This window comes from Diorhabda carinulata, chromosome 4, assembly GCF_026250575.1.
Source record: "Diorhabda carinulata isolate Delta chromosome 4, icDioCari1.1, whole genome shotgun sequence".
NCBI lineage: Eukaryota > Metazoa > Arthropoda > Insecta > Coleoptera > Chrysomelidae > Diorhabda > Diorhabda carinulata.
This window is the reverse complement of record NC_079463.1, coordinates 27,292,428-27,315,536: the sequence shown is the minus strand read 5'-3', so window position 1 is coordinate 27,315,536 and position 23,109 is coordinate 27,292,428. Positions and strand designations below refer to the sequence as shown.

General features: G+C 32.9%; 1 protein-coding gene across 2 annotated transcripts; it reads left to right on the top strand.

The window, feature by feature from the left end:
- The first annotated feature begins 655 nt into the window (after nucleotides 1-655).
- LOC130893396 (tyramine beta-hydroxylase) lies at nucleotides 656-23,104 on the top strand. 2 transcript variants are annotated; one of them, XM_057799458.1, is made up of 11 exons: nucleotides 672-751; nucleotides 4,941-5,155; nucleotides 7,304-7,450; nucleotides 10,400-10,495; nucleotides 10,556-10,666; nucleotides 11,129-11,326; nucleotides 12,782-12,866; nucleotides 17,177-17,343; nucleotides 19,806-19,991; nucleotides 22,447-22,634; nucleotides 22,744-23,104. In XM_057799458.1, the coding sequence occupies exons 1-11, from the start codon at nucleotides 688-690 to the stop codon at nucleotides 22,979-22,981; spliced, it is 1,695 nt and encodes a 564-aa protein (XP_057655441.1). In that variant the 5' UTR covers nucleotides 672-687; the 3' UTR covers nucleotides 22,982-23,104. The 2 variants fall into 2 exon arrangements, with proteins under 2 accessions (XP_057655440.1, XP_057655441.1); XM_057799457.1 differs by having other exon boundaries at nucleotides 656-751; nucleotides 10,400-10,666.
- The last annotated feature ends 5 nt before the right edge of the window (nucleotides 23,105-23,109 follow it).

Genomic DNA, 23,109 nt, shown 5'->3' with positions numbered 1-23,109 from the left:
GGTCAACATGGAAAATGTGCCGTAACAATTCGACATGTAATAATTCGTGGTTGACTGGAATTCTCATAATTACAGTGCGTGAGAAATTCTCCGATTTGAACGTGTGGAAGCAATAGGAAATGGGAAACATTTTATAGCATCCGTAGAAAGTTCTTTTTATAAAGAAGTTTTTATCTTATTGACATTTGAATGTACTATAATCAAAAGGAACTAAATTTTTCCCTTAGTTGTAACTACTTGCAATCAAAATGACATGGGCATAAAGTTACAATTGCAATATATAAGTCCTGGTCTAGTTTTATGATCACATTTGGATTATTCTAAAATACTATTGAGCTAGATCTAAAATGAATATAATTTTTTTCAGATTAAAGTAATGTCCTTCAATGATTAATTATTCAAATCTTCTGTAATCTCTGTGTTTCCGTTTATATAATTGTGTGTAAACTAATTTTCATATTCTTGTAGTACTTATAATTAACAGATTTTAATATTTCTCATTATACTAAAATTTTATTTCATTTTTATTTTTCATAGAATATCTTTAATTAACAAAATTCACCCGATAGTTAATTTCGATCGTCAAATTCTATTATATTATGAGTATTGCGTTTGCGCGTCCTTCCTATATTTAAGGAAAATTCAAAATATTCGAGATAGTCATCAGAAGCATTAAACGTATAGCAAATGTGGAAAAATTGTGGGAAAACGTTCATTATATGTGTAGTTTTTGTTTCTTATATAAAAAACGGTGAGTATTCTATATATTTTATTGGTATATTACAGGTTGATAAAAAACATTGTCTTTGCTAACCACAAATATAATTTTTTCCGTAAATTGATTTGATAAATACATCTCAAAGTTTGAATTCATTAATTTTTTATTACATTTTCGAATTAGCTACAAATTTCTAATGTAAAGGTATTTTAGTTTGTACTCAATACGCCTCAAAATTTTAATAATTCAACACTTTTTGTTATATCTTCAAATTAGATGTAAACTAATAATTTCTAATGTAACGATACCACATCACTCAATTAATCATGTGACTAAGAAGAACGCATTTTTTGCCAAAAATCTATTTTTTTCATCAATGTAATCTCCTTCAAGAGCAATACAATTTCAGCAATTACTTCTTCATTTGAGCTGAATTTCCTACCGATGAGATCAGCAAATAGTTCGTAGTTACTGGGAACCAGATCTGGAGTATACGGTGGATGAGGGAGTGTAATTCGTTCAATTTGACTTGAAACAGTGGTTTTTTCCTCGACATATGAGGCCGTTTTTCATTGATCTTTGCATTTAAACGATCCAACAACTCTATATAGTATTCTCTATTCATTGGAGATTGTCGATCGACAATATTCCATGCGCATCCCAAAATACTGAAGCCATAACCTTCCAAGCTGACTGATGAGCCTTTGGACGCTTCGGACGTGGTTCACCAGCTGAAGTTCACTCATATGGTGATCGTTTACGATTAGATGTAATCAATTTGTGGACTTTTTTTAAGTTTTTTTGAGTAACCACCTCAATTAGACGGCTAAAACGTTCACCATCATCGGTGTCTGTACGACCACGCTTAAATTCAGCAAACCAATAACAAATGGTTCTTTTCGATGGAGCCACTTCTGAGCTTGTACATTTTTTTCATCAAGGAGCAATTATAAATTGATACACATTGTTCTGAAAATAACAAAAGTAGCTTCACTTAAATGGCTGTCACATTTTTCTGACTAATCGAAATGTCATCAGTTTGTTCTATAATCATTTTAATTTTTAACATAGTCTCCTTTTAAGTTAAGTTTGGTGATGCTCTAGCCTTATTAAAACTTCCTAATAATATGTAAACACCCTGTAGATCACTGTTCTAATTTCAAAAGTTAGTTAGTAAAAAATTAATAATTAAATTAAAATATATTTAGATTATTTGATAACAATAGACACGAGTATTATTGGTATTATTTATCTGACTTTACTGAAATCAACAATTTACTTAGAGGGTTTTATGAAATACAAGTTGATTCTTCTTTAGACTTTGGGATGAAGTAGGTGTTTATGTTATTTTGCAATCCATGTTTGCCGCTGCACTTTTACCAATGAAACGTTTAAAACGTCGTAAATTTTCTTCCAACGGGGAGGTTATAAAAGCTGTGAAGGTCTGGTTTGTAGAGCAAGAAGAAACATTTTTTTGAAAAGTCTAGAGACGTTGCAGGTTCGCTGTAATCAATGTATCCAATTAAGAGAAGAATATTTTGAGTAAAAAAATATTTTGACAATGAAATTTTGTTTGGTTCTATAGAAGGCTAAGAATTTTTCAATATATCCTCGTATACCAAAACACGAAACAACATACGACAGACAAGGAAACCACAGATTCAACCGTCGTAGCAGTACACGACCTACAAGCAGTGCTGTCATGTTCGCAAAATGATTTCTTATTCACTCGTGGCAGTAAACCTCACCTCGTGAATAATAACCTTCGTTATACACTTGTGAATAATATACTATTAAATGTTTATGAGTGATTTCCGTTAGCATGCTGTTAAAAGTTCAAATTTTATTGATTGCAGCATTAAAATCGTATACAGACAAGCAGAATCGAACAGTACCAGCTAGTATATGACTTTTTCATTAAAATATTACATTCTAGGTACACATATAACTTTGAATATCAGTATTCATATGTAGGAGGAACAGGTGACAATAAAACATTATTATAGTTATTAGACGTTGGTTCCGCAAACAAATTAATATTTTCTATTACACCATATCGTAATTCTTTAAACTCTAATGTAGGTTGTTGCTTTGTCATACACAACTTGTTATGAAAAATATAAATAAAAAATTTGAATCGAAATCGGTGGAGACCTTTAATTTGTAAGGGAAAGTTTCATCAGATTCATTTTAAATATACGAGGATGTATTGATATCTAGTTAGCCTAGACCAGTCCCTTGCATAAACAAAATATGGCGTTACCATAGCAACGAACAATAACTTATTAAAAGTTTTAGTGTAAAGTACCTGTATTTAAAAGCGTTAAGAGGCAAGCAGATTTATGAAGATATGATTAATACCCTTGGTGATCAATGTACTTCGTATGCGACCGTGAAGAATTGGAATGCTACCTTCAAAAGAGGTCAATTTTCCATAGAAGATAATGACCGATCGAGGGGGCCAGTTTCTGTGTCATTCCCCGAAAATATCGATCCAGTTCATGACATGATTTTATGAGACCGTCGAATAGGGCTAAATCGGATATATGAAGCACTGAATATTTCATACGAACGCGTTCATCATATAGTTCACGTCAATTTGGACATGAGAAAAATTGCTGCAAAATGCATTCCCAAATATTTGAATGTTAACCAAAAGCGTGCAAGGCTAGAAGCATCGCGTTCGATCTGTGCTCGATTTGAAAACGATGTAGACTTCTTAAATCGAATTGGGTACATATCTACGATCCAGAAACAAAGCAACAATCGATGGAATGGCGACACTCTGATTCTCCAAGACCTAAGAAGTTTCGTGTCCAAAAATCTGCTGGAAAAGTTCATGCTCCAGTTTTTTGGGATTGCCATGGAGTAATCATGATTGATTTTTTGGATAAGGATAGAACAATAACTGGAGATTACTATTCGACATTACTGACCACTCTACGGGAAAGAATTAAAGAGAAAAGACGCGGAAAGCTATCCAATGGTGTAATAAAAGCTGTGGAGGTCTGGTTTGCAGAGCAAGCAGAAACATTTTTTTTGAAAGGTCTAGAGACGTTGCAGGTTCGCTGCAATAAATGGATCCAATTAAGAGGAGAATATGTTGAGTAATAAAATATTTTGACATTGAAATTTTGTTTGGTTCTATAGTAGGCTAAGAATTTTTCAATATATCTTCGTAGATAGCTTTCAAGCATATATCAAAATTTATAAGGACAAATTTATTTTTCAAATTATGTGGCTTGAAAGGCCTATTCTTTCATAATTTGAAATGAAAGTTGAAACTAATTCTTCCACGATAAGCGTTAAAAGCATAGGTAAATACATTTTGAATTTTGAATTGATGATAGACAGAATGAACGCGCATTTCATAAACGAAACAGTTGTTTCTGATGAAGCAACGATTGATTTAAACGGAACGGTTAACAAACAGAACTGTAGATATTGGAGCAGATAAAATCTTCACTGGATGTGATGTGAGGCTCACACTCATTATCCTAAAAAGGCTAACGTTTCGGCTGGTATCAATTACAATAAAATTTTTGGCCCTTATTTTTTTGAAGGTACAGTTAATGGTGAGGTATATGTAGATTTTTTATTAACTTCTTAGTGCCTACATTATAAAGACTTTTTCCTGATGTGAAACATACAAATAAGATAGATCGATCTAACTACTACCAACAAGACATCTCCACCGCGTTTTGCACGTACAGTTATAAATCACCACCACCAATAAGTGGATTGGAAAACGTAGTACGATCGAATGGCCGACTAGATCCTTCGATTTGACTGCTCTCGATTACTTCTTATGATTTTATTTAAAATCTAAAGTATATTTTGATAAACCAGACAATATTGCTGATTCAAAAGTTAGGATAACAGAAGAACCCCTAATGTCAGACAAAAGGTTGAACTAGAATTCCAAAATCGCCTCGGTTATTGTTCATTTAATAGTTGTTTAATTGTAAAGTACATTTAAAAATTAATATTCTCAGTTATAATAGCACCAAATTCAAAAAACTTTTTATTGCTCAACAGCGTACTAAAATCCCTTTCCAACAAGGTGCCACAAGACTCAATTTCTTATTAAAAATTTTCGAGGGGGTGCTTATAATTCAGAGGGGGTGCTGAAGTGGGATAATATTTTCATACTGTAAATTGTCAATTTAAGCTTAAAAATCAACCTTTTTCAGGTTTATTTCACATGTTTAAAATATTTTAGGTAACGGGAATGGAATTTACCATGTAAGTTTAAGAGGTGACAATTCGATCAAACTTTACTGGTCTTTGGACTACAATTCCGAAACTGTAATTTTTGAAATTCACATACCTTCTGATTATGGTTGGTTCGCTATTGGATTTTCAGACAGAGGAAATCTTTTTCCTTCAGATATCTGTTTATTATGGCGGGACTTAAAAGGAATATCCCACCTAAAGGTAAAACAGTTTGGAAAAAATAAAAAAGAGGAGGAGCTACTTTTTCAAATGAAGAACAGATACTTTCCCAGTTTTTCACTTTTTAAGTTTTTAACTTTAATTTGATGCCAAATTACAAAGTTATAATATTATAAGGTCGCCCTCAATTACAGTCTATTTTTATATAGGAGAGAGTTTTAAACCTACTTACTAATCCATCATTTTAGATATTATTACAGAATAATCTAAATATTTCCTAAAATTTTCATAAATTTATCCAAGCTAATAAAGTTTCCGGGATTTTATTGGTACCTATTTGTCAATAAAGTTTTTCCATATAATAAGAAAATACACGTTATGTATTCTTAACAGTTTCGTTTCGTTGCAACTTGCAATCTGCAATCTATTGTGATTTCTGGTGTGATTACGGAAAATTTGGATGGGCCGTATAAGCTTCGAAAAAACGGTCCATCAACAGTAAATGAATAAATATTAATATTTAATTGTTTTAAATAATTTACAGACAAACATTAAGGTAAAAGTGTTGATGACACAGTGGAAATAGTTAGTAGGACCTTTGGTGTTGGGAAATCTACGATTTAAAGAATTAAAAGAAGTTAAATGTGCTTCAAATAGTGAGTTAAATAACAGTAAATTACTTTGGATAAACTATTGATTAAGCAAAGCGTTCTCGATGCATGTCAAACTATTAAGAACCTAGTATCCGTGTACAAGCTGCTTTAAATACTAAATCATATACAAAAGCTACAATTAATTATAAAAATGGATATTTTGTTCGTTTAAAGCCACAATATAAAATAAAAGTGAGTTATTTAATACGTTAATGGAACTTCAAGTGCCCAAGGGACAATCTGATTTGGATTCTTCTTATACTAGTAACTTTTAAAATATTTCTTTATGAACGGAAGGTTATTTAAAAATCAAAGTTTAAACCTTCATACTTATATAACCAGTATGACACAATAATCTTCATACCTTGTATAAAATAAAGCATCTAAGAAAAAATTACACTTTTTTACATACAGCTGTTGGAAGTCATAAGCGTGCACCCGATATACTTATTTAAACTTAATTTGCACAAGTACAATATACTTTGCAGCGTGTAGCTGTTCTCTTGTCCAAAACTTCTAATCTATTATCTGAAGGCATCCTTTTTCTGCACGACGAAAAATTGTTGCCGCACCCTGAATGCCACACCAGTCTCTATTCTATTCTATCTATATTCCGTAGCCAGGAATGTTGTTTACGCCCTAGTTCTCTCCTTCCGTCTATCTTTCCAGAATGAACTTGAGAGTTGAATATATCGGTCCTCGCAGAATGTGCCCCAAATAAGATCAGTTCTCTTTCCACACCCGCTCACCTCAGTACAGTATTCCTCATGTGCTCGGTCCATGGGATCCGCGCAACAGCCACATTTCCATTGCTTCTATTCTGTTTAAGAATCTCACTTTCAGGAACCATGTCTCCACACCATACAAAAAGATTGACCATAAATAACATTTTATCACCCTCAATCTAAGGTTAAGGAGGACTTATCGGTGGATTAGGAACTTATTAAACTTTGTAAAAGCTGATTTTGCAATTGCTATCCGAGTTTCAACTTCCTCGTCGCAATCCCATTTTTTATTTAACATACTCCCAAGGTGTTTAAATTTATTGACGCTCTTTATGTTATTTCCAGTAATTGAGCTTCGCTGCCAGCTGAAAAATTCGTTCTACATATATGTTAAATAGCATGGGCGAGAGTATGCATCCATGGCAGACTCCCCTAAGTATCTGAAGGTATTCCGTAATTAGAGAGCCGCTAGTTCTCAGTTCCGCTGTTTGATCTGCATACAACTTTTGTATGATTCTGATGTCTTTACTATCAATATCAACTGTAGATATAACTTGAGAAAATATTTTAACTGTCTACTAAAGTGAATAAGAAGTTACACGCCTATGAATTACAGATACTTCAAAATTTTATTACTCTCTTACTCAATAAAAATAGACTATAACTTAATTTGGAAAGTGTTTCCCATTTATTACTCACATTTTATTGTCGTTGTACTTATAGGGGTAGTTATTTCACCTTTAGAAAATGTTTTGTATAATAAAATAAAATTCTTAATTTCATATGTATATTTAAATGATGTTATGTTACAGGATGTATATGTTGATAAAAATGGAGTGACTCATAATGACAAACAAGAAGACTGTAACAATTTCAAAATCAAGAGAAATAGTAATATTACAAAATTCGCGTTTGAAAGAAGATTCGACACATGTGACCAACAAGACTACATTATTGAGGTATTAACCCTTCGTAAAATTATTTGGAGTTGTTGTGGACAATTCCATGAAATGGGAGTTACATATTGCTGCCTTATCTAGAAAATTAAGTTCCTCCTATTTTGCTCTGAGATCAGTCTCCAAAGAACTGAACTTATCTGCCTCCTTACCAGTCTATTATTCCCTCATTGAGTCGCATTTCCGATATGCCCTTCCTTTTTGGGGCACGTGTGGTGCGACTCTTCAAATTACAAAAGAGCACTGTTAGATATTTGCTCATACTAAACAGCAGGTCTCACTGTGGGGACTTCTTTGAAAGATTAAAAATTCTGACTCCTCCTTCCTTATTCATCTTTGAATTCGTTTGCCTAATTTGTAAGCCCGCTTCTCCAATTTCAGAAAGGTCGTGCTCTGGGTTCCAAGTGGATATCTGTGCAACGTTCTACCTACCTATTACACGTTCAGAATTGGTTAAGGGCTCAATATTTTACAATGCAAAAAAAATGCACAATCACTTGCCAATTGAATTCAAATCGATATCATCTAATCACGCAATCTGCAATAATTTATTGGGAAGTGCCTTCTACTCTGTAAACGACTTCTATTCTAATAATAATAATTAATTCCGGATATGTTGCATATTGGTCTAATTGTGTTAAGAATTTATAAGTATTACTATTACCTATAGTTTTGTTACCCAGAAATTTTATTTTATTTGTTTTATCATTATTCAGTTATTTTTATGTTTGTTTTTCAGTTTTTACTAGCTTTTGTCTACAAATTGTACATATTTTTGGACAATAAAGCATTTCTCTCTCTCTATCATTGATTGAACTTTTACAATGCCGTTTTCTTGCGATAAATATACCTGCAGCAGTAAGAGGAAGAAGGCACATCAAATGTTCAGGATAATCACTTAATAAAGTAATGTTAAGTTCAACTTTGAAACTTTTGATTAGGTTATGAACTTTTGCTGTTTTATAAATTTTTTAGAAGACTGTACAATTTTTTTATTGTATATTTTAACGGTGTCTACGTTCAAACATTCGTTATTTAAAAACTCTTCAGTTTTCTATTACATTAAAGTCCATTAATTTTAGGTTTGCAGTTTTTTTCACTCAAAATGTGTTATAAGTAGAAATGAGAAAGTCTTTCAGACTTAGCGCCCCATTACGTTATATATACTATGGCAACTGGGCTGTTACGTTTCATTTTTTCTTCGAGATTGATTTGCTATCATCACTTTTGTTAACGTGTAACAAAATGCATTGTTTTAATGAAAGTTTTCATTTCTTATTCATATGGGACTATTTCTTTACTTCTTTTATTAGTCTAATAGAGTACAGTAATAATTATTGGTTATTGTCTTTTTCCAAAGAGTTGATGAACAAAATATGACATATTCAATCCAAAATATAGAAACCACAACGTTACCAACCGATTGTTGCGTTTTTGGTTATTTTGAATCATTTGGTCGGATCCAGTCCATTCAGATTGCCGTTTTCATACAAAAATGTATCAGGGTTTCAACCATAGTCACATATTAACCAAAAATCCTTTATATTTTACATAAATAGTTCAAACTAACGTACTGAATTATCATCGAACCACCATCATTTTCATCATTCTAACAAGCTCAAGTAAAATCATATGTAGAATTCCATATGTCTTTGTATATGATGTCTACTTTCTCTTAATTTTACCTCTCAGTTTCTTATCACTTTTCCAAAACTATTCTGTCTATTTTCTGTGGTTACCATCTCTTTTGGATGCCCTGATCGTTGAGCATCATCAGTGCTTGTGCTGTCCTAGAACAGGGTGATAATTTCTCCTCGGGCTTTACCAACACACGTATTTCTTTATATTTTTTAAAAAATTCGAAACATTATAAAATTATAACTAAGAGGATGTAGATATAGACTTCTTAGACCGAATTGTTACTATGGATGAGACTTGGGTACATTTTTACGATGAAGAAACAAAGCAACAATCGATGGAATGGCGACACTCAGTGGCGACAATGGTTCTCCAAGACCTGAGAAATTTCGTGTTCAAAAATCTGCTGGAAAAGTTATTGCTTCAGTTTTTTGGGATTACCATGGAGTAATCATGATTGATTCTTTGGATAAGGGTAGAACAATAACTGGAGATTACTATTCGACATTACTGATCACTCTATGGGAAAAAATTAAAGAGAAAAGACGTGCAAAGTTATCCAAAGGTGTTTTGTTTTAGCAGGACAACTCACCTGCACACAAATCTCATGTTACCATGCAAAACATTCGTGATTTAGGGTTTGAATTACTAGAACACCCCCCTTATTCACCAGATTTGGCTCCGTCCGACTATCATCTCTATCCTCAACTGAAAAAAAGTTTAATAGGTCGTAAACTTTCTTCCAAGGAGGAGGTAATAAAAGCTGTGGAGGTCTGGTTTGCAGAGCAAGAAGAAACATTTTTTTATGAAAGGTCTAGAGACGTTGCAGGTTCGCTGTAATAAATGTATCCAATTAAGAGGAGAATATGTTGAGTAATAAAATATTTTGACATTGAAATTTTGTTTGGTTCTATAGTAGGCTAAGAATTTTTCAATATATCCTTGTATGGGTGGAATTGGAATTTTGATTTTATTGTTTGAAATAAAATACTTCAAGGGAAAATATATGGAAATTTGATTCGTGCTGAGCTATATCTGTGATATTGAAGAAGTTTAATTAAACTAGACCTTCTTGTGCCATATCTGTGATTGAGCATATGACCTATTACCACAGTTTGAAGATGGGTCTCAAAGCATTGCCTTTTGGCGGATGAAACTCCGAATTTTTACTTTCTGAGATTGTTGAATCGAGTGCCAATCGATATTACATATTGCACATTAAGCGCAAAAATGGATAAAAGTATTATTAATATCTAAGATTGGTACTGCATTTTACATTTTTCAAATGTTTCTAGAACTCGTTGAACTTTTTAGGAAGGCACAACCCATATTGTGTGGTCGAGAGGGAATCATAATCTATATAAGCCAGAAGGTATAAATATCAGTTCTACTCCTGATAATCATGGAATGGTAAGAGTAAATCTTCTGAAAAATACTAAAGTGAACTATTATTTGCCATCTCATGTGAAGATATTCGATTTTCTAAATGATAAAGTGGAAGTTCCTGCTGAAGAAACTACATATTGGTGTCGAATTATCAAACTACCAGAAGAATTTAAGAAAAAGCATCATATTTACCAAGTAAGTTTTTTGGCTCAAAATTTATTTTATGTTTATATAAAATTAAACAATCCTCAAATCACTTATTCAAATAATTTCCGTGTCAAATGGATATCATTTTTATTAGCCATGCTAAATAATTGAAATGGGAAAAAATTGTATGACATACATACATCTAGCAAGTGAAACGAATTCAGAAAATATCTAGGATTGCCTTAAACCACACCTCCTTAAAGCAATTAAATCTATCTCAGCATTATCCATAATTGTGGCAGAAGACCGATTTAAACAATTTTCTGTGCATGTATTGAATTGTATATAGTAACTTTTCAAAAATTTGCCTCAATTCCAAACTGATGTTTTCAAATATTACTAATCGAATAATTAAAAAATACCGCATACCCAAACATACTTTAAGTTTTCTAGTTTTTTGTTGCTATACAGTTTCATGATTATTAATTGTTTTATATTTTTTCCACTCAGTATGCAGCTAATATTCAAGAAGCCAGTGAAGGACTTGTACATCACATGGAAGTTTTTCACTGTCAAACAGGAGCCGATGAAGAAATTCCATTATACAACGGAGATTGCTTTGGAAAAAATAGACCACCAAAAACACAAGTTTGTAAAAGGGTTTTAGCAGCTTGGGCTATGGGTGCACCACCATTTAAATATCCCAAGGTACTTATTTATTAAAGATTTGTTACACCTTTCCTTTGTGCAAAATAATTTCTTATAACCGCTTTAGTGACTATTAGAGATATTCAACAACATTTTAATTGATATTACGCAAAATATTGTATCAATATCAACCAAAGAAAATATTCAGTTCCATTCTGAAAGAAACGTTGAAACATCTAAGAAAAACCATTATAAATTTTATAGCCGAAGATGTCCCTGAAGATCATTCGAACTAGAAAACGTTTTAATAATATTTTGATGATATCAAAACTTTACGTAAAATTACTTCTTGAATCTTGAAGGATAAAATTTCTATTGGTCTAGCTACAATTGACTTGGTACCTACATTTTATTAATGTGGCAAATTCGGCACAAACTGAATTAAAATCATATTCAATAGATATATACTAATGCGATGTTGAGCATCAGTCATTCTCATTTTAAACCGAGAGAGACAACTAAAAAGAAACGCATTACGGATTCAAAAAAACACACACTTTATGTTCAAGATGTGCAATGATGCTAAAGCCAGTGCACAAGATATACATCAGACATTTTGTTTGAATACAGAGAGAACCAATCAAGAAGAAACTTATTACGGATTCCAAAAAGCTTTGTGTTGAAGATGTGCACAAGATTTACATCAGTCAATTCATTGTAACAAAAAGAAGCGTATTACGTTTCAAAATAACACAAACTTTGTGCTGAAGAGATGCAACGGCATCAAACCAGTCCACGGTTTGATGCCGTGATGATAAAGAAGAGTATTACGGATTTCCAAAAACATATATATTATGTGCTGACGAGATGCAATGGCATAAAAGCCAGTACCCAAGATATGCTTCAAACATTATCATTGTAAGCCAAGAAGAAGCGATTACGGGTTCCAAAAAGTAAAAACTTTGTGCTGAAGAATTGGAATTAAAACCAGGGCACAAGATATGCAATAGTCATTCTCATTGTAAGCCAAAAAGAAGCGTATTGCGGATTCCAAAAAGCGCAAACTTTGTGCAGTGGCATTGGAACCCGTGCACAAAATATTCATTAATACTTTATATAGCAAGGCAAGAAAAACAAACAAGATTAAATGTATTATGGTTTGACAAAAGTACTATTTTGTGCTAATAGGTGCAATGCCGTTGTTCATAAGTTATGTATTGTTCTTTTAACCAAACCAAAGAAAATTTGAAATTTACACAAATTCGCCATTACATTAGAAATATCTAATTTCAAATATACACACTATAAAGAGGTCGAAAAGATGTAAATTGTTTAGTTCAGCGAAACAATCAAATTAATTAAAAAATATTATATATTTCATATTACCAATTTAAACAAACTTATAGATGTGATAAGACCAGCTAAAAAGGAATTCCAAAAAAAAGTAAAACGAATTCATAATCTATTGCTTCATTTCCAATTTTAGCGAATTTAAAAGAATATGTATTTTTTTAGGAAGCAAGTTTACCTATTGGAGGAGAAAACTTCAATCCTTATATTATGTTGGAGGTACATTACAACAATCCGGATTTAAGAGCAGGTACGTTTCAAAATAGGAGAATCGCAGTTTTATTGGAAATATGTACGAGTACAAGCAACAAAAGATTTCCCTTTCGCTAAATAAAGGAGATACGTATAGTTCGAAAACAACATCCTCACCATTCAAAATCTAGTTCTAAATTCATAAAACCTTTATCTTGTAGAGATGAAGTGAATCTCAAAATTTACACCCGTCTTTTACAAATATGAATTACTAAAGAACAAAGCATTTAAATTCAAACAAATCACCTCCTACTGTAATATACTCCCTTCTATAAATACTAAATATTACATCTTTTATTTTCTTAATAGATTTGAACTAACGTTCTCCAGGTGAAAAAAATTTAATAATTTAATTGCTTCCAATATTGTGTTGCAAATATATTTCTTGAATTGGTCATCATATTTCTGTTATAGAAATAAACCACATTTTTTAGATGAATGTATTTAGTGACACGAATTATGTCGTTCACCCAACTTACGAGGATGTATTGATATCTAGTTAGCCTAGACCAGTTCCATGCATAAACAAAATTTTGCGTTACAATAGCAACGAATAATAACTTATTAGAAGTGTCAGTGTAAAGTTCGACGTCAAAAAAGTAAACGAGAGTGAAGCAATAAATTAAAAGAAAAAATATGTCAATTTGGACGTGAGAAAAATTGCTGCAAAATGGATCCCCAAATGTTTGAATGTTGACCAAAAGCGTGCAAGGCTAGAAGCATCGCGTTCGATCTGTGCTCGATTTGAAAACGATGTAGACTTGGGTACATTTTTACGATCCAGAAATAAAGCAACAATCGATGGAATGGCGACACTCTGGGTCTCCAAGACCTGAGAAATTTCGTGTGCAAAAATCAGCTGGAAAAGTTCTTGCTTCAGTTTTTTGGGATTGCCATGGAGTAATCATGATTGATTCTTTGGATAAGGGTAGAACAATAACTGGAGATTACGACCACTCTACGGGAAAAAATTAAAAGGAAAAGACGCGGAAAGCTATCCAAAGGTGTTTTGTTTTTGCAGGACAACGCCCCTGCATACAAATCTCATTTTGCCATGCAAAAAATTCGTGATTTATGGCTTAAATTACTAAAAACCCCCCTTATTCACAAGGTCTTAAACTTTCTTCCAAGGAGGAGGTAATAAAAGCTGTGAAGGTCCGGTTTGCAGAGCAAGAAGAAAATTTTTTTTGAAATCTCTAGAGACGTTGCAGGTTCGCTGTAATAAATGTATCCAATTAAGAGGAGAATACGTTGAGTAATGAAATATTTTGACATTGAAATTTTGTTTGGTTCTATAGTAAACTAAGAATTTTTCAAGATATCCTCGTACATCTTCTTTCCGATTTTCTCTATCACGTCTATATTTTGTACAATTTCAAAATCTAATTTCACTCGACTATGATATGTATAATATGAAAAAAAATGCGTTTTTTCACACAACAAAAACTTTGTTTCCATTATTAGTTCACGTGTACAGAGTTGTATGAATGGAAATGAATAGTTTACAAAGGAGGAATTTTTAATTTAAAAAAAAACATGGGGGCCTTTTGAAGTATGTAAAATCAGATAGATAATAGTTATTTACGTAACTAGTTATGAAAAGAGCGGTATTGTCCAACAAGCGATAATTTGCCAAAACGAGCACCAGCTTCTGTTAATTTTTATTTTATTACACAATAAGAGAATAATCAAAGGAACTATTTTTCAGTAAAATTGTCAAATATGACATTTGATATTTTAATATAATTTTGCTTTTTATTTAAAACCGAAAACAGTATACGATATACGTCCGTGAAGTTATTATTACGGTACTCGAATAGATATTTTTGACTCGGTTCCTTCGTCGCCTCGTCCATAAACATCTATATCGTAACGTACTAAATTACTTCCCGAAATTATAACCTAAGTAACTATTATCTAATTCCGCTATCAAATGTGACACTTTAAGTTACTCCTTGACATTATGAATAGTTACATTTTTCCTACCTTCATATATCAGATATGAAAAGTAGTTATGTAAAAACTTTACGCAACTATTTTGAAGAATAATTTATTAATTACTGTAAAAACTGACAATTATCTCATTATTCAAACTGACAATTAACTCATTATTTTAATTAAATCATATTTCCAGATTTATAATTTATTGAAAACAACATTACTGAAGACACAGTTATTTAAAGTCCATTTTCTCTGAAACTTCTTGTCTAATGTTAGTTTCATTTGAAGCTGTGACATCTACATGTATGCCAGGGGGTGGCCCAGAATGTTTTCTGAAAATTTTCTCTTATTTTCTAATCAACTCTCAACATAGCCTATTTATTCCAACGGGTTGTATGCCACATTTACCATTTTAATATCGCACAAAAAATCTGTCGTGCTTTACAGCAGGAGGTCTAATATTTCTATACTTTTTGAGGTCAACAAGATTGACAGCAGCAATATTTTGCTTCTTGGAATTGTAATTTTTAAAATGGTGCCTTCATCAAATACGTCATCAGTTCAGCCTTCCTGCAGACTCCTGCAATGCCTATTATCATTGCGACCTCAGGAACTGATTTATTTAATAATAAATTATAAACATTTCGGAATCTAAGTCGTACTCTTGCAAATAGAAATATTTCGTCTTTAGCCTCTTTTATAAATCATTCTACATTTTTTTGCATGATATCCTGCTGACCGTCTCTTCAGCAAAGCCAAAAGCACTATATTTCTTGATATCGACATTTTTGCGCTCGGTGTGTTCAGATCTCAACATTGAATATGTAGTCCACAAAGACGACGCCTTTAATGTTTTAAAATTTTTGAAATAAGCAAGTTGATGTTATTTATATTTTTCAAATCGCACGAGGACGTATCTTCTTGATTTTTTAGGTAATGAACTACCCACTGCAGCATTTGCACTATCTTACTTCAAATGGCATCTCTGATTCTCTTGACTAATTTTAGCTTTCGAACTTTTTTTTTATTTCCTGCATATATCTTGGCAATCCCTCTTAAGATTCCAGCAGTAGTCAGCCATCATATTTTATTCCATCTACCTTAGTACGTTTTTCTATTTCATTTATGTCTTGGTGGAAACGTTCACCTTGCTCTTCACTGTAATCCCCTAGGTTTTCAGGGAAATAGTTAAGGAGGGAATGAGGAAGTGCACTTTCTCGCTCATGTTGCATCCAAGATTTTTAAAATGGTGTAACATTGTTCCTAGTCGGGAGCTTAATTGTTGGCCAGAAAACCGCGCAAAACTTTTTCAAAGATCATCAAAGATAGTTTTTTTTCTGATTAAAAATTTGCGTCTTCCATCAAAATTCGGATTTGTAGACCCACGAAAATTCCAGTCTTTATTTTTTGAGGTATTGCGGGGAAATTTTCCTGAAAAATAAATCTTCTTAGGGTCAATAAACATGCAGAATGTTTTTCATACCAGGTACAAAATTTTGTCGGTTATGCTACGATTTTTGTTTGCGGTGTTTGTCACAAGCTCTACTGTCCCATTCACATAAAAACGGCATATTCCATATAACCCAGTTGGTGACCTAGCAGAAGGCATATCATTTTGAAATCGCCACACACAAGCCATTGGTGCTCAATGCTGTCCAATAAGATTCCCGCATTTTAATGTTTCAAGTAAACAGAATGGGCAACTGGAATGGAGGCGTATTCTTTGAGAGGAGTCCATTAAAAGTTTCCACTCAGACGTTTCGTATATTATTTCAAAATATTTCAGTTTTAAGCTTAGAACTTTCTCTTTAAATAGGTTTAAATATCCAACTAAATCATTTAAATCTGCTTGGGTAAACAGATATGATTCATTGCAACTTCTTGGAGTAAATTCACCCTTCGATTAATTGGATTCACTCTTAGATTTAGCTAGTTCATCGATCAAAATGTTAGGTGAAGATGAGATTGAATCGGTAGATCTGGCCTATGTGGCAAGGTCGCATTGCTAAGGGAATGATGTAATAAACAAAGCTACGACACTATTCTCACAGTTATCGGAAGGTCAAGATATTGTTACGAACAAGTTCGCGAAATGGGTCCGTAGGCCAGCTCTGTCCAGCTACAATGGAATTTTTAACAATTTTTTATAGCAAGCGGTTTATTTACATTGTTTCTTTTGAATAATTTCCAGGAAGGTCTATTTATTTGTGTGTTAACAAGATGTGATAGAAAAAACAAATTGCATTTTTGAAATCAGCGTGTAAAATTGCTAAACTATTTTAATATCTTCATAAATTTTGTTGTAGGTTGGGGTAATTCACTTTTAATCCTTCAACTATCGGTCAACTTAACAGTATAATATTTCAGGTATAATAGACAGTTCTGGGATTCGATTTCACATATCTTCAAAACTAAAAGAAATGGATGCTGGAGTTATTGAACTAGGCCTGGAATACACTGACAAAATGGCAATCCCTCCAGGACAAGATTCATTTTCTCTAACTGGTTACTGTATCAGTTCATGTACAGCTATGGTACGTTTTTTGGAAATATTTTTTGTAGGAATATATATGTTTGATACTCTTCCAATATAATATTCTCAGCTAAGTTTTATTTTATGATCAGGGAATCATAGATATATGGTTATTGTCGAAAAAAATATGGTAACGTCACTTTGAAGTTATGTTGAGTTGAAAAATTTGCTAGATGAGCGTAATACACAGAAATACCTTTGGAACCCATTATTTAACGTTAACAAAAGCTTAAATATGACCCATGTTCTTTTTGTTAAACTATACCTATTTTGAGCCTTGTTTTTCCTCACCTTTTCTCTCTAGTAATTCCTTACTTCACTACCCATCTCTAGTTAAATAATACAGCCTCCTCGCATCTTCACCACTGTTTTTTTTTCAACATTTTCTTTCTAGTTTTTGCCGTGTATAGGTTCAACTCTTTTTTATGTAAAAAAGCGATCACCAGAGGGCAAACCGTATCACACTCGAGTAGTTCGAGTGGTGCCTATCCCGTAGTGATGTCTGTGGATATTCATTTTGAACTTCTGTAGGTTTTAGTGTTCGGGAAGTGCCTTGGTAGCTGATCTCACCTTCTCCAAAGAAAAGAGTTTCGATAAATAGATGCTCTGTTCATCTGCCTGCGAACTCGGTGTTCATGTGCCACGTCTGCATGTCGAATAGGTCGAGCAAATACTGATCTAGGTGGGATTATGGGTAGTATCGGTAAAACCAACTCAGGTCAGCGACCTTCGTTCTATGCTCTAAGTTTCTGATCCACTCTGGATCGCCTATATATCGCTCTATTTTGTATTGAGTCGATTACACTCAGGCTTGGAAGCCAAGCTCTAAATGTACGAGCAATACTTCAAAGATGGACGAATCTAGGGATTATAAAGGATTAGAAGATGTATATAGTTTTTTGAAATATAGGACATATTGTTCCTAACCTCAACATTCAACAAGCGAATTAGCGGTGATTGTAATATTTTGTCCAGATAGGATAAGTTACACCCTTTGTAAAAACAACAGCCTGGGTCTTTGCTGAACTTAATCAGATTGCTTCCATCCCAATCCAAAATGTTTATTTGGAAACTCCAACTATTTATCTGAAACTCTTCTCGACAATTACCCTTACAGCTTAACCTCACACACAATAAACCAAAAGATATCAGAAATTTTCGATATCAACTCAGGATTGTAACGCGGACATCCACTATGTATCGAAGATTATACTAGAGTAGGTAATGATGAACCAGTATGAAGAGAACATAAAAACTAAAAACGAAAGCAAAAGTACTACTGTCATTGAAAAAATGAAACTTTTATAGAACTAACAGAGATAGTGAATCTAAGAATCGATGAAGACAGAGCTAAATTTATGAAAATGTCATTAAAAAACAAAGGGACCATGAAGAATTCTCCAGAGATCTTAAAGATAAAGAGTAATACATATAGAACAAGTTGAAAGATATGTATATCTTGGTATGGTTATCAAAGACAATAATGACGAAGGAAAAAATTTAAAACAAAGGCTAATGAAAGGAAATAAACAACTAAAAATTTTGAATTTAATAACAACTCCAAAAACACAAAACTAGATCTATACTATAGACTTAGTTTACAGAAACGGTACTAAGCAAAAATGCATGGTCCAAAAGGGTAGAGTGGATAAGAAATATGGACATAGAACAGGAAAGAATAAGAACAAACCAAATCAAAGAAAAATTGTATATAGAAGTAATGGAAGACGTAAAAAAAGAGAGTTCAGGAATAAAAAACGAAGGTAAAAAATAAGACGGAACGTAAGGAAATCACTTACATCCTCTACGCTTAAAAGACACCCTTGTAGGGCTTTCATTTCTATGTATGTTACGACCCAAGATCAAAAACGGCCACTGGACGTTTTGAACAGACACGACGCGTTGTGGATCTTTCAGAACATCCGCAACGCGACGTCGACAACCACGTCGCTACAAGAATTAAAATTGAAAAAATATATTACTCACTACCTAACCTAACGTACGCCTGCTGACCTTAATCGGATTATCCAAAATTAGTGGCTAATATTTTATTTAAATTTTAATTCATATATGCGCCCCTCTCCAAAAACAGCTACACCGGATTCTGGCAAATATGAAACGCTCAGAACGCGTTGTGGCTCTTGTATAACGTCCACGTGGTTGTCCACGTCGAGTTGTGGATGTTCTGAAAGATCCACAACGCGTTGTGGCTGTTCGAAACGCATTACGATATGTCATCTACACATCCAGACATTTGTATTGTTTTGATAAGTTAATTACAAGCTAGAGTTGGTGTTTTGAGGTTTTCCTATTGAAGTCTTACTAATTCATCGAAATAAAAATCAAGAAAAAAAGTTGTGACAGAAAAAACTGTTTTAGGTTTGCGAAGTACCCTCTTATATTGATTCAAAGTTTCTAGATGGCATAAGAAAATATATAAAATATGTATGTATATCTTTATAGAGTTTGCCTGTCAGCGGGATAACAGTTTTTGGATCACAACTTCATACTCACTTAACAGGAATTCGAGTTGTCACAAGACATTTTGATGCATATGGAAGAGAGTTGCCAGAATTGAACAGAGATAACCATTTTAGTACTCATTTTCAAGAAATAAGAATTCTCAAGTCACCCGTACAAATCTTACCGGTAAGTATGATAATTCTCGTTACAAAAGGAAGCAACAGAATTATACGTATTGAGAAGTAAAAATATTGATGATTTATTTCATTAAATTTAAAATAGTCCAAAGCCTGTTTTGTTCTTTATCGTATTTTTGTACGGATTTTATACAAAACCTAATTATTTTGACACTATACTATTAGTCCGAGAGCCGACCGCTGCAAATGACACCTGATCGGTTTAAGGACATTTATTATTGGAAAAGGTAGTATTCAAATAGAAGAAAATAATGATATAGAGCGCGCACATAAAAAAGCAGCCTGCTTGCTTGCAACCGGCGAAGAAAAGTGCCGCTAATTTAGGTAACCCGTCAATGATTATGGCCAAAGACAAAACTTGTCGGAACTTGCAACAACCGTGAACCGGCACTGACGAATTTACGGGAATGAATTTTCAATTCTTGGTCGCTTGTTGTCGGCGCTGGGTGTGGTCACATGATTGTTAAATAATGATGGATAGGGAAATTTTTATCGCTGCAAGTTTTAGAAGACTCCCTATTGTATTGTCAAAAGCGTTACTAATTTTGCTTCTCCATAAACTGCTCGGTCTTGATTCACTTGATAAATTCTGTGCCCGACTCTTTGTATTCGTAACAACACATTTTCTAGTATCACAAACTCTTAATCTGAGGATGAACAAGACACCCTGCCCCCATAAAATCGGCTTTGTCACTGGCAGGCAATCAGGGTCGTTTGTGCATGCACCAGCAGAAAAGCCGGCGCCGGTTTTCAGCCCCTACAATAGGCGCTGGATAATCTGCTTTACGTATGCCAGTCACTTGACTAGACCATTTTTTGATTTTTTAAATTTATGTTTAGTTGCTTAGCTTATTAGTTAAAGCTTGATTTTAGCATGAAATGAAAGCTTGAACTTTGTAGTTAAAAAAAATTGTTACCTAACTTTTAACTGTTTTGGCAGCCTACTTTGAAGACGGGTGTACATTAAAAGATACTCCATAAGAAAGTATGAAAGAATGTCACATCTTATTCAATTTTTAACATTCGATCATACCTGCTATCACAGAACATACCAAAAATATGTAAATTTCGGCAATACAAATTTCGTTCTGCCACCTGCCAATCGCTAGTGTAATAAAAATGTGTCATTACTGTCAATGTAATTATGTCATTCGTCATCAATCTTTGAATTCCTGCCACATTTCCTTCAAATTTCGGTAGGTAGGTAATATTATTAGAAATATAATTTATAATTATTTCTTGTTGTAATCGGTTTGAATGGAGAATATATATTTCTCAGCATAGTCAGGCTGCAATTTTATATTAATCAGAATTTGTTTTATAGTCAGGTAGGGAGGATAGCCCTAAACGACAAAGGATTAACAGTATCTTTCTATGTAATTTTCCATTGACTATTTCCTTCGAAAAATTTAAGCCAACCAAAAAGCTGTAATTTCAAAATTTCAGCGATAATACTGCACTAGTGCAAATTATCGATAATTTGCACTAGTGCCAAATTTTCGTCTAGGATTAATAAACATCATTTGGTTTTAATTTTATATTTTAAGAAAAGGAACAATTATTGTTTATTTTAAATTAAATTTTTCTCAGGAAATAGTCTGCCAAAATGCCCTCTCGTGCATGTCAAATTGTCTCATAATTTCTCAAAATTAAATTATCGACAATTTGACATGCACTCGGGACATTAATATTGAATATTTCAGGATGGATTTGAAGGTAGGTGACACAGTCAAGTATAGATGTAAATTTCAAGCCTTTAATAGTAAATATATGGAAGGAAATATAAATAAACATTTTTTTCGATTTGCCAAACGCCTTCCTGATGTGTGATCTAAATGGGAAAAATTTTGTAAAATTCAATGCTCAATGATATTATTTTACTATGTTATTTCTGGTTAGTATTTATTTACATATTACACTTTTCAATTTGTTTGTCGGAAAAATCTGTATTTTGTTAGTTCTTATTTTAGAAGTTATATTGTAATCCTTGGTTCAGTTAAAAAGGTATGTAAATATTAGTTTGTAAATAAACGTGTCTCGGTTCTAAGGTGTTTTTTAATCGAGAATTTAGGAAACTGCAAAATCGGAACTATGTGGAAATGAATAATATAGAATACAGTAGATTTTCCTTTTTGTAAATTTAAATGAAAGGCGAAAATAAATTAGTTCTACCACCTACCATCGAGGGCACTGACATCGAAAATCCGCCATGTTGTTTCCACTGAATAACAACTAAGTTTGCATTCCTTCTTAGGATATGTTCTGTGCCTGCTATTCATACAGTCATTGATCGTCTTGTGATAAAAAACCCTTGAAACAGACTTGAATGCTACCAAGAAAAAGAAGAAGGTTCCAAAAATTTCAACTTACTTCATAATATATCTTCTCTTTATGATTTTTTCCCACTTGGTTTTTAATGTTTGAAAATTGATTATTGATTTTAGGGACACACGTTAATCACCAAATGCGATTATAATACGGAAGATAGAGAAAACATAACGCTTGGAGGATTTAGCATAAGTGACGAAATGTGCGTGAATTATATTCATTATTTTCCAGCTAGTGAACTAGAAGTATGCAAAAGCTCCATTAGTGATCAAGCTTTGCATACATTCTTTAGATACATGAACGAGTAAGTGATTCAAAAATAAAACATTACAGGGAATATTTTCGCCTCTTTTTCTTGCATATCTCATTACAAACGGTAGAATGTGATTCAAAACTAGTTTGATCAATTTTAGATGGGAAAACCAATATACCTTACCAGAAAATGGAATTTCTGATAACTACAAAGCAATCAAATGGAACAGGATGAGGATACAGCTTCTAGATGAAGTTTACAACGGGTCTCCAATAAGCATGCAATGTAATATGTCGAGTGGTGACAGGTTTCCTGGATATTGGGAAAATGCACCTCTGCCATATTTATCTACTACTCTTGGCCCTCCTCCTAGATTCTGTGACAATAAGTTTAAGTAAAAGAACATAGAAAACAATCCAAATAAATATATAATCTGAAAAATTTCTGTTTTATTATATAATTCTCATTTGATTTCCGTATATACTATAAACCTCTAAAAAATATGAAAAGAACCAAAGTAAAGGAA